Source organism: Gracilinanus agilis, chromosome 4 (genome assembly GCF_016433145.1).
Source record: "Gracilinanus agilis isolate LMUSP501 chromosome 4, AgileGrace, whole genome shotgun sequence".
In the NCBI taxonomy this organism is placed as follows: domain Eukaryota; kingdom Metazoa; phylum Chordata; class Mammalia; order Didelphimorphia; family Didelphidae; genus Gracilinanus; species Gracilinanus agilis.
The window spans coordinates 134,994,718-135,007,417 of NC_058133.1; the positions used below are offsets into that span (position 1 = coordinate 134,994,718).

General features: G+C 45.7%; 1 protein-coding gene across 1 annotated transcript in view; it reads right to left on the minus strand.

Moving 5' to 3' along the window:
* Positions 1-1,395: 1,395 nt before the first annotated feature.
* TMEM63A (transmembrane protein 63A) overlaps positions 1,396-12,700 on the minus strand; it is a 36,312-nt gene continuing 25,007 nt past the window's right edge. The window contains exons 13-22 of the mRNA XM_044672446.1: positions 11,335-11,488; positions 10,131-10,237; positions 9,905-9,991; positions 8,674-8,736; positions 7,769-7,931; positions 5,968-6,073; positions 5,468-5,635; positions 3,963-4,078; positions 3,437-3,499; positions 1,396-2,439 (exon numbers count right to left, since the gene is read on the minus strand). Coding sequence (XP_044528381.1) covers positions 2,281-2,439; positions 3,437-3,499; positions 3,963-4,078; positions 5,468-5,635; positions 5,968-6,073; positions 7,769-7,931; positions 8,674-8,736; positions 9,905-9,991; positions 10,131-10,237; positions 11,335-11,488 — 1,186 coding nt within the window. The 3' untranslated portion in view covers positions 1,396-2,280. The remainder of the gene's footprint in view (positions 2,440-3,436; positions 3,500-3,962; positions 4,079-5,467; positions 5,636-5,967; positions 6,074-7,768; positions 7,932-8,673; positions 8,737-9,904; positions 9,992-10,130; positions 10,238-11,334; positions 11,489-12,700) is intronic.

The following is a 12,700-nucleotide window of genomic DNA, read 5'->3' on the forward strand; positions in this document are numbered from 1 at the left end:
AGGTTTCCTGACAGTCTACTTCCATGTTCTCTGCAAGTCACCATCCTACCTTCTCTGGGACAAGTGGGCCCAGGGTTGATCCTGCATCTGGCAGCTTAACTTAGTACCATCTCCATTCCTTCCTCTGCCCAACCTTAACCCCAAAGCAGAAAGGCAACCTGGATTATTAGTGGTGGTAGCTCCTGCCTGACCAGTCCTCCTGGCTGGGGAAAGGTCCAGGGCTGGAAAACCAGTGGCTATCTCTTCTCTCTGGCTCTTCCAAGACAGTAACGCTGTCAACCTAGTTTCGAAGGTAAGGGGGGTGGGGCAGGTGGGTAGCTCAGTGGATTAAGAACCAGACCTAGAGACGGGAGGTCCTAGATTCAAATCTGGCCTCAGACACTTCCCAGCTGTGTGACCCTGGGCAAGTCACTTGACCCCCATTGCCTACTACCCTTATCACTCTTCTGCCTTGGAGCCAATACACAGTATTGACTCTAAGATGGAAGGTAAGAGTTTAAAAAAAAAAAAAGAAAGTAAGGCCAGGGCCATCCTTCAAAAGGGAGTGTAAAAGCAGCTTTAGTCTTTAGTATTCTTGCTCAGGAGTTGGGGAAGCAGCCCAAGTCAGGGCCAGTATGCTCAAATGAAGGCTTTTGCACTGAGAGACCCACCAAGAGAAAGAGACTGGGAGCCAGATAGTTGAAAATTTTGTTTCATTTTTGTCTTTGCACCTAGCATACAATAGATTTTTTTAAAAAACTCTTACCTTCTGTCTTAGAATCAATATGAAGATATCTAGAATCTAGAAGGTATCTAAAGCTAGATTTGAACCCAGGACTTCCCATCACCAGGCCTGGCTCTCAATCCAATGAGACACCTAACTGGCCCCAATCAACTCCTAATAAAAGTTGGTTGGTGGATAGATGCCTCACCTACAGCCACAAAAGCCCAGGAACAGCTTTTCCCTTTGGTCTGGGGGTAAGCACAGGTCTGGCCAGGCAGCAGAAACAAGCCTGGAGTGTAAGAGTTAATCCTGGGAGCAAGGTCCCATGCCAGAGGCCAAAGGTGAGTCTGGGACCAAAGCCCAGCAAACACCAGATGGACTTCTGTGGTGGCAAGAGACCAGGGAAGGCCCCCGATGCAAGCAGGGGATGGGAGGCTGCCAGGGAGAGATGCGAGATGCGCTTCGTTCACCCAAGCAGCCATGGAATCGATTTAGAACTGGAAGGGGTCCTACAGGTTATTTGTCCCAAATCCCAGTTTATAGATTTGGGGGAAACTGAGGCCCTGAGAGAGACGTGCTCCACGTCACAAAGGTAATGAGTGACAGAGTCTGGATTCAAGCCGAGGCCCTCTCACCCCGGAGCTCAAACCTCTACCTGGTGAGGAGCGGGATGGAGAGGGGAGAGTCAAAGAGAGTCTCCCCTGGCCTGGCAACCCGCACACTCTGCGTTCCACACTTTATTAAGGGACCGCCATCCTCATTCCTTGGGCAATTATCTTTTTTTTTCATGGGTGAACCGGCTGGCAGTGTCATTGCCATCGTGAGGCAACCCTAGGAAAGCGCAGGAGCCAACACAAGAAACAAGGCAGGGGGAGATGGCACTGCGGATGGAGTCAGCGTGCAATCTGAGAGCCCAACAAGAGATGGACTTGGAAGCTTCCTTCCCCTTCCTCACCTCTGGTCCCGGGGCAGCTCCTGGGAAGGTCTTGCATGGAAGGGTGGGAAGAAGACAATGGTGCAGAAGGAAGACTGGCCCCTGCCTGTGACCCAGAAACCTGCCCGGCCACCTTTGCCTTTGAAGGCTCTTTATGTGCAAAGCGGAGCGCGTGTATTTGTGTACATGCACGTTAGAGCGAGGGCCAGGATGGAAAAAATCTGCTCCATGCTCCCCGGTCCTGCTCTCTTATTCCCGGCACCTGTTCCAGTCCCTTGGATGATTTATCCAGGGCCACAGCGCTAACACGAACCCTTAATTAAAGCTCATCATTGCATGCAGACAGCCAGTTCTGCACCTTAGGGGCAGCATTGCCAGGGGACAGAGCTGGAGGGGAAAACCTCTCAGAAATCCAGAAAGCCGGGCTTGCCCCTCCTCCTGATCCACACCTTGACTGCTGTCTCAGATAGGTTTGGGGAGCCATTCTGACTTCTCTTATCCTAGGAAAATGGAGCTTGAAATGGGTTGAAAGAGAAGAAAGCTGAGGTGCTTGGAAACCAAGCTGCTGTCTGTCCAGCTTCTTCTCCTCACAGCCGGATGAAGGGCTCCACCCCATTCCTGCTCATTCTGGGTTAGGTTCATCTCAAGCATCCAAGGAAGGAGCAAAGCCTGAAAGTTTTGGGGAGTGCTGTCTGGGGACAGTCCCACTGATGTTCTGGACGGCGCCATATGTCTGCTGGTCCTGTGGGGACAGGGAGGTCCTCTCCGAGGCCAGGCTACTCAGGATTCTGGGCACATACAACTGTGGGGACAAAGAGATGGGACTTGGGTTCCATGGCTAAATCCACACCTGTCCCAGATCTCAGCACCCCATCCCAACCAACCCCTCCCAACCCTCTTCCTCTTTGGGAAGAAAAGTGAATAAGCATTTATATAGCGCCAACTATGTGCCAGGCACCTTACAAATATTATCTCGTTTGATCTTATGCGATCGGTGCTATTATTATTCTCATTTTACAGTTGTGAAAACTGAGGCAAACAGAAGATGAGTGACTTGCTCAGTCTCACACGGCTAACGTCTGAGGTCACATTTGAATTCAGATCTTTGTGACTCCAGCCCTAGTCCTGCATCCACTGCACCACTTTAGCTGCCTGTTTACTCCCAGCACCAAGTTTAGACCACTTCCAACTGTACAAAGGTTTAACCAGACGTGTGAGCAATTTAAAAACTCTGCCCTGCTCCCAGCTCTTCCCATTCCAAAACAACACCGACCCCAAGCACAGCCCCTTCTAGGGCTCTGGCTCCTGGTTCAAGGAATAAGGGATTGACATTCACAATTCATTCTGTCCTTTTTGGAGTCTCTCCCATCTTCTTTTTCTGACTCCTGACAGGTATCTTTGAGAACAGAATAGCTTTGAAATAATTTCTCTCTCATGGTTTGAATTATTTGCCCCCCTCCCTGGGTGACCTGGGGCAAGTCACTGTGGTTCAGTCATATTCAGTTCTTTGTGACCCATGGCTGATTCTGTCCATGGGGTTTTCTTGGTAAAATATACTGGGGTGGTTTGCCATTTCTTTCTCCAATGGAGTAAGGCAAAGAGAGGTTAAGTGGCTTGCCCAGGATCACACAGTTAGTGAGTATCTGAGACTAGATTTGAACTCGGGTCTTCCTGACTCCAGACCCAGTGCTCTATCCACTGAGCCATCTAGCCCCCACTGGGGCATCTGTCCCGCTGGGATGTATTCTTACGTACTCATGACTACTATGACTACATTACTAGTAAAAGCAGTGGCTTACAGCAGCTCTGGGAGGAAGGCGTCCGTCTGTTTCATTTCCTTTGTCGTTTGCCGATTCATCTGTCTATAGACGACAACAAAAATCGCAACAATAAACAAAACCGATCGTCCCGAACTGACACCCTCCAAACAAACAGTCTATTAACACCCAGAATAACAGCACCAGCTGGCACCAGACACTCATCTGAAGTACAGATAGAAAGCTGGGGGAGGGGGTGAAGAACGGGGGGCAGAGAGAAGGGGGCGTAAAGAGCACTCGATTTGGAGTTAGCTCTGAGGTCTCTAAGCTGTGTGACCTTTACCCACCCTGCTATCTCCCAAGCCTCAGTTTCCTCACCTGTAAAATGAAAGAGCTGGTGGGAACTGGGGAGGGGGGATTCACATCATACCAAATTACTCACCTGTCCCCTGCTAACTCTCCCCTTCTTTCCGATCTCCCCCCCAACTCCCTTAAGTAAAAACAGAATGAGCAGTAAAGTCGTGAACTGCGAGCATGCTCTTCCTTCTCCACGGTGGCGCCATCTCACCTTGTAATTCAGGGGGCTCAGGTGCTTGAAGCAGCCGAAGCAGGTGTAGCCTATGCAGACGGCGATGGTGAGCAGCACGGCCAGCAGGGTAAATAGGCTTGTAGGCGCCTGGAAACCTGAGGGTCAGAAACAAACCCCCCGCCCTGGAGCGTGGTCCTGACCCAAGAGGGCCGACAGGAGGGAGGAGACCCGACACCCTCCGGCTTTGAGAAACGAAGCCCTTTTCCAAATGGCGAGATGTGCTCTACCAAACCAAAGCAGAGGGAGTCCTAGTCCTCTCCCTACCTCCTCACCCCCAAATGTGGAAGTTCTAAGATACTCCAGCTCCTGGGTCATTCCCCGAGTGAAGCTTTTCCTGATGTTCCTCTTGCCCCAAAGTAGCCTTGTGTCCACTTGGAATATACTTATATACAGGAGATACTACTGTGGGGAAGTGGGAAAAGCTCTGAATTCAGAGCCGGAGGTCCTTGATTTGAATCCCAGCCCTGCCACCTTCCAGCTGTGCAAGACTGAGCAAATCATCTGAACTCTCTGGGCCTCAGTTTCTTCATCTGTAAACTGAGGCGGCTGAATGGGAGTGACCTCTAATTCCCTTCCACCTGGGAATCTATGATCCTGTGATCTTTTATCCCACATCAGCTCCAAAAGAATTAGAATTTCCCCAAGAGCAAGGATTGTTTCACTTTTGTCTCTGAATCCTTAGCGTTTCATACATTAGCTGATCAATAAATGATTGCTGATTAATTCTGAGAAGGAAATATGACACTTTTTTCTACCCTTACCTTAGCAGGCTCTAATCCCTTAACAACCCAGACAACTGATCAAGAGTGAATGATTGTGCGCCCGTGCACAAACACACACAGAGCTCTTTAGTATTTAATATATGTACATACACACATATACAGCTACCTTTGTCCAATGGAGCCCTAGGCCAATAAGTTGGGCCTTTCACATTGTGAATTGCTTCTCTATCTTGACTGGTTTACAAGTTTATTTGGCTGAAGTCCTCATCCAAGTACAGATGAGGACCACCCTTAATTCAACTATCTTCTGAGTGACCATTAACTAGTGAGAGATCTGATTGGCTGGTTCCCGAAGACAATAGTTTTCAAATTCTAGATTCTAAGGCTATAGGTTCCCCAAAGAGACCTAGGACAAGCCTGGAAGCCACTTGTCTCTTCATGTCATCCTAAAATTTGAGCTGAAAGGGACCTTAGTCAAATTCCCTCTATTTTACAGAGGAGGGAATGAGTTCTACTGCGATAAGGTGACAAACCCAATATCACCAAGACAGCAACAGAACTGGGATTGATCCCAGGTCCTGACTCCCAAATTTTCTTAATTTCTCTTTAGGGATCCTCCTTGCACCCCGATTCCACAACCCCATGGACAGCAGTGGATGGATTGACTTCAGTTGGGATAGAAGTATATGGCTCCCAGGGACACCTCAGCACCTCTCCTGCAGGGGTGTGTTCAATGAGAGCCTCAATGGCAGATCTACTTACCTAACCTCAGGAAGGAGAAAAAGTACAGCCAGAAGAGGCAGAGGATGGGTGCAGCCAGGGCCTGGTTTACAGCAGCAAAATGGATCTTCTTTTCCAGTTTGGTTGGGAGATAGGCAAAGTAGAGATTGTGTCGATCTACCATATGCTTGAGGAGGATGTAGATAAGACCTGTGGGAAGGGGAAAAGGGTGGCCCAGAGGGCAATGATCCAGAAGCAGGAGGGTTCAAGCCTGTGACCACAAGATCCTTCTGTTCAGTCCAAAATACTCTGGTGCCCCTTTCTACCACACCCAATCACATAACCCACAGTCACTCTAATTTCAACTATCGTGTCTGGAATTTCTGATGGCTACTAGGGAAAGGCAAGTGATATAGTCTCTGGGATCTATCCTCAAATTGTTCCTGGGACAAGCTCATTTCTAAACTCAAAATTGAGAATTATCTTTGGTACAAGATTTCTAAGAATATTGATGGGGGTAGTGGTAGAAGGGAGCCACTCACCAAAAGGGACGATGATGGGGCAGGTGATACTGTAGGCCATGATGACAGTGAAAACACATAGCATCCATGCATACATAGCTCCAAACTCATACTCAAATGCCTGTTGCTGGAGATCAGAAGGAAAGGAGTATTTTAGAGAGGAAAGCGGTGGGTACAGGGGAAGGTGCATTTCTAGGGCTGCCTTACCTCAAAACCCAATTACATTTATACCAAGGGGTAGTTTAAAAGGAAAAAGTGAAGAATCTATAATGAGAAATTTTAGGAAGAGGAGACAAACATCCTGACTTTGCTGCTGGCTAATTGTGTGACATTGGGGCAAGTCATTTAACCAACCTGAGCCTCCATCTTCTCTTCTGTAAAACAAGGGGGTTGGATTAGATTGTCTCTGAAGCCCTTTTCAGCTCTGAACAGAAGTCCCCTCCCCCAGCCTTCCCCCCCGCCTTCTCCAACTGCACCGTTAAAACTCGGATGTAGACAGGGTTGTGCTGAAGCCAGTGTAAACTGGCTTGGGAAGAGCCTATTGTTAAATTTTCAGGGTAAACATTTACACTCTGGAAATTGGCAAATGCTCCAAATCAGACACTTAAAATGATGAAGAAAATGTTGATAATACAGATTAAACTTAAAAGTATATTGGGCATACTATTTTTTTGAGATCTACCATACTCCTGGATGCAGACAAATTGCACATCTTAAATGTCCCAATACCAATTCACTTTAAGTACAAGTCTCTGAGGACCACATGCAACACACTCTGCAGGCATCTCCTGCAGATGTGGTCTCTTTAAAAAAACAAACCAAAAACCCTTACCCTCTGTTTTAGAATCAATACTAAGTATTGGTTCCAAGGCAGAGGAGTGGTAAGGGCTAGGCAACGGGGGTTAAGGGACTTCTCCAGGGTCACACAGCTAGGAAGTATCTGAGGTCAAATTTGAACCTAGGATCTCCCATCTCTAGATATGGCTCTCAATCCACTGAGCCACCCAGCTGCCCCTGATGTCTCCTTCTCTGAACTCAGAGCTGGAAGAGACTTTGGTGAGCATCTAAGTCAGAGAGTTGTAACTTTTGGGGGGGGGGGTAATGGTGAAGCCTAGGGAATCCTCAGGCAAATTTTTTTAAGTGAGTGAAATGAAATTCATGGAATTACAAAGGAAACAAATTATCCTGAAATACAATTATCAAAATATTTTTAACAGTAATATAACAGTAATAGCCAGCAAATATTTAGAGCTGAAAGCTCTATACTTTATTTCATTTTATCCTCACAGCCATCTTGGGAGATAGGCACTGCTATTACCCTCATTTTTATAGATGAGGAAACTGAGGCAGACAGACGTTAAGAAACCTCCCCTAGAATCATAGAGCTAATGAGTGATTGATGCTGGATTTAAACTCCCAATCCCAGGTCTGGGTGCTCTATTCACTGTGCCCCAGGTTATGAACCCTTAGTCCAAGTGACTCCCTCATTTTATAGGAGAAAAAAATGAGGTCCCCTCAAAGTTAAGTGCCTTGCCCAGTCACAGAGATAATCAATTGCAAACCCACGTCCTCTGATTCCAACGTATTGCTCTTCCCCCTTTCACCACTAACTTCCTAGAGCACTGGGAGTCAGTCAATGCCACACAGATGAGCAAGTGGGGCAATAGTGTTCAGGTGTCAAGTGCTCTGCCTGGACAAAGGGCCAGGACAGTCTGTTCTGCATCTCTCACACCTCCCAGTGTAGCCCTCCTAGGTGCTAACTGGCCAAAGAAAGGAAGAAAAGGGGAGGGGAGCGGGCACTGAGCCACTGAAAAGACAGCACCTGTTTGAGGTTCCTTCGGTCGGCGGCTGTCTTGGCCATGATCATCCGGATGGTATAGAGAATGAGGCCAGGCAGCCGCAGGAGCTCCATGCCATTGCCAATGAAGGCTGAGGCGATGACATAGTTCACAAAGAAGGCTCCTTGGTCAGGCAGGAAGACACACCTAAAGGAAAGCCTGGGTCAGCGCCAAGGAAACAGCTGGGGAAGGAGCCTGGGGGCAAGGGAAGGTCCCAATAAGACAGGAAGGGTAGGAGGGCTTGGCCACTTCCTTGGGGAATAATTTTCTTTCTTGGGGAGCTGGGAGCCAAGAACACGCGGTGGGCAGGGCAAGAGTCCTTGGAAATGATGGCACCTATGTGGGTGTGTGAGTGTGCTTACAGCATATGTCTGAGTTATTCAAGCAAACGGAAAGGGCAGCCAGTTCAGTATTATAGTTTAATTATCCTGCTGCTTCCCATCCCAAGTGTGCCCGCACCCCAAGTGGATGGGTTTCCTGTAAATAAGTTTCAGAGGCTGAATAAGGCTCTAGCTAATTGAGTTTCGTCCTCAGAAAATTAATAACATTTCCATAAGCAGAGGAAAAAGTGGGTCGGCTCACAGACACGCAAACAAAGAAGGCTCTATAGGAGCCCATCCCAAAGGTGGCTGAAATCCCAATAGGGTCCAGCAAAGCCCAAGGACTTGCTTTTTGTAGGGGGGGGGGAAGTGCTGAATGGGTAAGGGGGAGAAATATCTTCTCATGAAGCACAGCTTTCCCCCGAAAGCTTCTGCACCAGATTCCCCCTTTATTCTTTGCAAGTCTCCATTTCTCTACGGGGTATTTGCCCTGGGGCATATACCAGGCAGGTGGGTGAAAAAGTATGGATTATGTGTGTGAGGGAAGAGAGGTTCTGTGTATCACTTACTCTAATCTGATTGAGGTTTCAGAGGAAGCCTTGTCGAATAGCCACCGGAAGAAAAAATCCAGACTGGAATAGAAATGGATCCATGAGATTATTTTCACTATCTACTCAGACACACACACACACACACACACACACACACACACACACACGCGCGCACACGCGCACACATTTTCTCTAATGCAAAATCAGGCCCACTAACAGGGGCTATATCTGTTCTCCGTAAGGAATCACAGAATGTTAAAGCTGAAAGAGACCTCAGAGATCATCTAATCTAACCCCTTTATCTTATTTCTTTTTATGGCTTTGAGGTTTTTAGTGGGTATGCTTTTAAAAAATTCTAAAAACACAAACGAAATAAGTATATATGGAAATAATTTCCATATACAAAACAGAATAGAAAAAGAAGATTGTACATGAAACTGACAGTCTTGATTATATACAGCTGGCTTTTTCCTTTTAAATAAAATAAATTCAACCTTATATTTTCAAAGCCTTCCTGTTTATCTATGTTTACTTCTCAATTTTCTTCTGTTTTCTTCTGTGCATTAAAAAATGTTTTAATGATACATTTTCTTTCCTTTTTTTTTTTTTTTTTGGTAACTCTCTTACTAGCCTCTCTCTTTTTTCAACTCTGCCTGCCCACTGGTGAAAAAAACCCTTATAATATGCAAAATCAAACAAAACAAATGTTTAAGTGGTCTGAAAATGTGTGACTCATTCTTCACTTCTTTTGTCAAGAGGTAAAATCACTTCTTTTTTATAGCTAGGGAAACTGAGGTTTATCAAGAGCATGTGACTTGTCCACGGACTTACTGGTAAGAAGTAGAGCTGGGATTCTAACCCAAGCCTTCTAACTGGAGGTTTTTGGCTTTCTCCACACATTGTATTGCCTCTCCAATGTGATTTTTATTTTATTTTTTTAGTGTGAATTTTATTATTATTTTTTTAATTTTAAACCCTTAACTTCTGTGTATTGGCTCATAGGTGGAAGAGTGGTAAGGGTGGGCAATGGGGGTCAAGTGACTTGCCCAGGGTCATACATTATCAAAGTAAAAAGGTGGGCAGGGAAGAATATTAAATTAATGTTTAATTCCCACCTGACTCCTGTAGTCAGTCTATATAGGTAACATATAACAACAAAAAATAAAAATGCTCATGGGTCACTGCCAAAGGAATTCTATATTTCGATGGGAAAGACTTGGATCTCAAAGTAGAAAGTGATACTTTATACCTGGTAAGACCCAGAGAGGGGAGGATCAGCACCATAAAGATCAGGAAAATGTACACCTTGATCATCATTATTCTGTTCTCTCCTGACCTGAAGAAAACAAGAGGTGAGTGTCCAAAAGATTTCCACCATTCCCCCCCGATTGTTCCTTTTCAGGTTACTGTCATGTGTGTTGGGCAAAAGCCATCCCCTTTAGGAGGTAAAGGCTGGGGGGATGCTGCTCACTCACTTGGTCCAGTGTGACTCCAGCAGTGTTGAGTAGTAGACTATGGAAGGCAGCAGTGCAGAGAAGGACCACAGGAGGAGCGTTGGGAAGAACTGGCTGATTATTGGGTCCTAAGGAATAAAAGCTAGAGTCAGTTTTAGCAAGGGTGGCTAGAACAGGGCTCACAAGATCCTATACCTAGGGGAAAAAAGACCTGCTGGCTTCAGCACTCAATATCTAGAGAGGGGACTTGGGGTCTGAAAAGAATAGCAGACAACTAACCAAATACCAGAATGGAATAGAAACAACATCCACAAAGATAGTGTGGATCAGAGAGAGAAATGGGTAAGTGGATATCTCAGCCAAGCCAGTTCTAGGAAAATCAATAAATATATCCTCATGCTGAAGTATGATGAAATAGGATGCAGTGAATGAATTACATACACACATTGGGATGAAACTTAAACTGGGAATCAGGGGACATGGATTCCACCAGCAGTTTTGCCACCAAGGAGTGATGTGACCCTTTCCTTATGTAAAATAAGATGGCTGAATTAGACAGGTATGACTAAGGACAATTTGCTCAATCTGATGGAGCCTCAGTGTCCTCATCTATTAAATGGGGATATGCCTACCCAACAGTGTTGATGTTTGGTTTAAATGAAAGACCGCACGGAAAATGTTTTTCAAAAGCTAAAGCCAATTATTATCATAGGATTGTAACTCTAGAGCAGGAAGAGACTTCAAAGGCCATTGAGTCCAGTCTCTTTATTTTACATTTTTTAAAAAATTTTACATATGAGGAAACTGAGGCAGAACAGAGAAGTTAAATGATTTGCTCAAGGTCTCACAGCTAGCAAGCAAGAAAGAAAAGATTTGAATTTAGGTCTTTTATCATTTTGTCCACCACGCTATCTAGCTGCCTCCTGCTTCACTACTATTATTATAATTTTATTATATAGTCTATATAAACATATATAGAATATTCTATTCTATATTATAATTCTAAGAGATTCCCAGTCTTAAGCTAGGGATTTTTCAATTTCTCTCCTCAAGATTGAAAACTACAGGAACAACATAAAGGCATGTGTGATCCCTTCATCCTTTCCATTCTCTAACCTTGTTATTTCCATTACCATACCCACCTCTTTCTCACCTTTCCTCTCCTCTCCTCCCCACTACCTCCACCCTCCAATTCCCAACAAAGTATCTGAGATCCAGCACTCACATTTAGGGCATGAATGGGTTTGGTGACATTGAACTTATCCATTGTGGAAAGAATGATCGAAGGAGTGGTCAGGAAGAACAGTACCACTGAGAGGATGAAATTGATGCCTGACCACTGGAACCACCATCGGAGACCCTGAATAGAAAGATTCTTCCTATTGAGAAAAGGAATGCAGAAAGGGAGGAGAGGCTCATTTTTAATGTTTCCTGATGACTACTTCCCATCCACCCCAGTATTTCCAGCTAGCAGTAGCCCCAGGAACAGAGACATCATCCAGCTGCAGTCCTGCTCCATGTCCAGGGACGCAGGGGTAGTAAGTTTCTCTACTCTGCCGCCATCTTAACCCGGAAAATGGGTAGTAAGTTTCTCTAGATCTTACCCAGCTAAGGCTGAGGACCATGGAGGATTCCTACTGAGGGACTCAATGCAAAAATCTGACTTTTGGACATGCAGGAGTTAGCATCAGACCCACCTCTGCACTGGCTTTCAACAGGAGGGAGGCCAAGCCACTGGATCCCTGAAGGCTTGGAGGGGAAACAAAAAGGCTAGTTCACCCTCCTTGGGTTACTCAGTGGATGACATATATGTTTACTTTGTAACCGTAACTTGGAGACAGAGCTGATGCTGTGGAAAGAGTGCCAAGCTAGGAGCCACAAGAACAAGCAGGCTCTGGTTCCTGTCTGCCCTGCAACTTCCTAGTGTGTGAGGGTTTCTCTGTCTCTGTCTCCCTCTCTCTGTCTCTCTCCCCCTCTCTCTCTCTTTCTAATTTTGTGTGTGTGTGTGTGTGTATAGATGATTTATATATGCATATTTATGTGTATAGATATGATTTGTGTCTGTATATAGATTTATAGGTATAAATTCTATATGTATAAATATAAATTATGTTGGGCAGCTAGGTAAACCAATGGATAGAGCACCCAGCCTGGAGTCAGGGAGACCTGAATTCATATTAGAACTCAGACACTCACTAGCCATGGGATTGGCCAAGTTGTTTAATTTCTATTTGTCTCAGTTTCATTATCTGTAAAATGTGGATAATAATAAGCACCTATCTTTCTGGGTCATAGAGCCTTACCTTAACCCTACCTTAGACCTACCATGAAGCAGAGGGACTGTCAACCCATGGCCTAGGGGAGGGGACCCCAAGAAGCTAAGTCTTTTGCAGCCGAACATCCACCATTTAACCAGGCCATAATGTTATTGTGGAGACAGGTCAGAAAGTGATTAATGAGATAACCAGGCAGCATTCTGCTGTACTACACCCTAGGCAGTGTGGTATAGTGGTTAGAAGTGGTGGCCTCAGAATCAGAACAGACCTGGTTTCCTATTCCATCTCAGAGAATGATTAGCTTTGTGACAATGG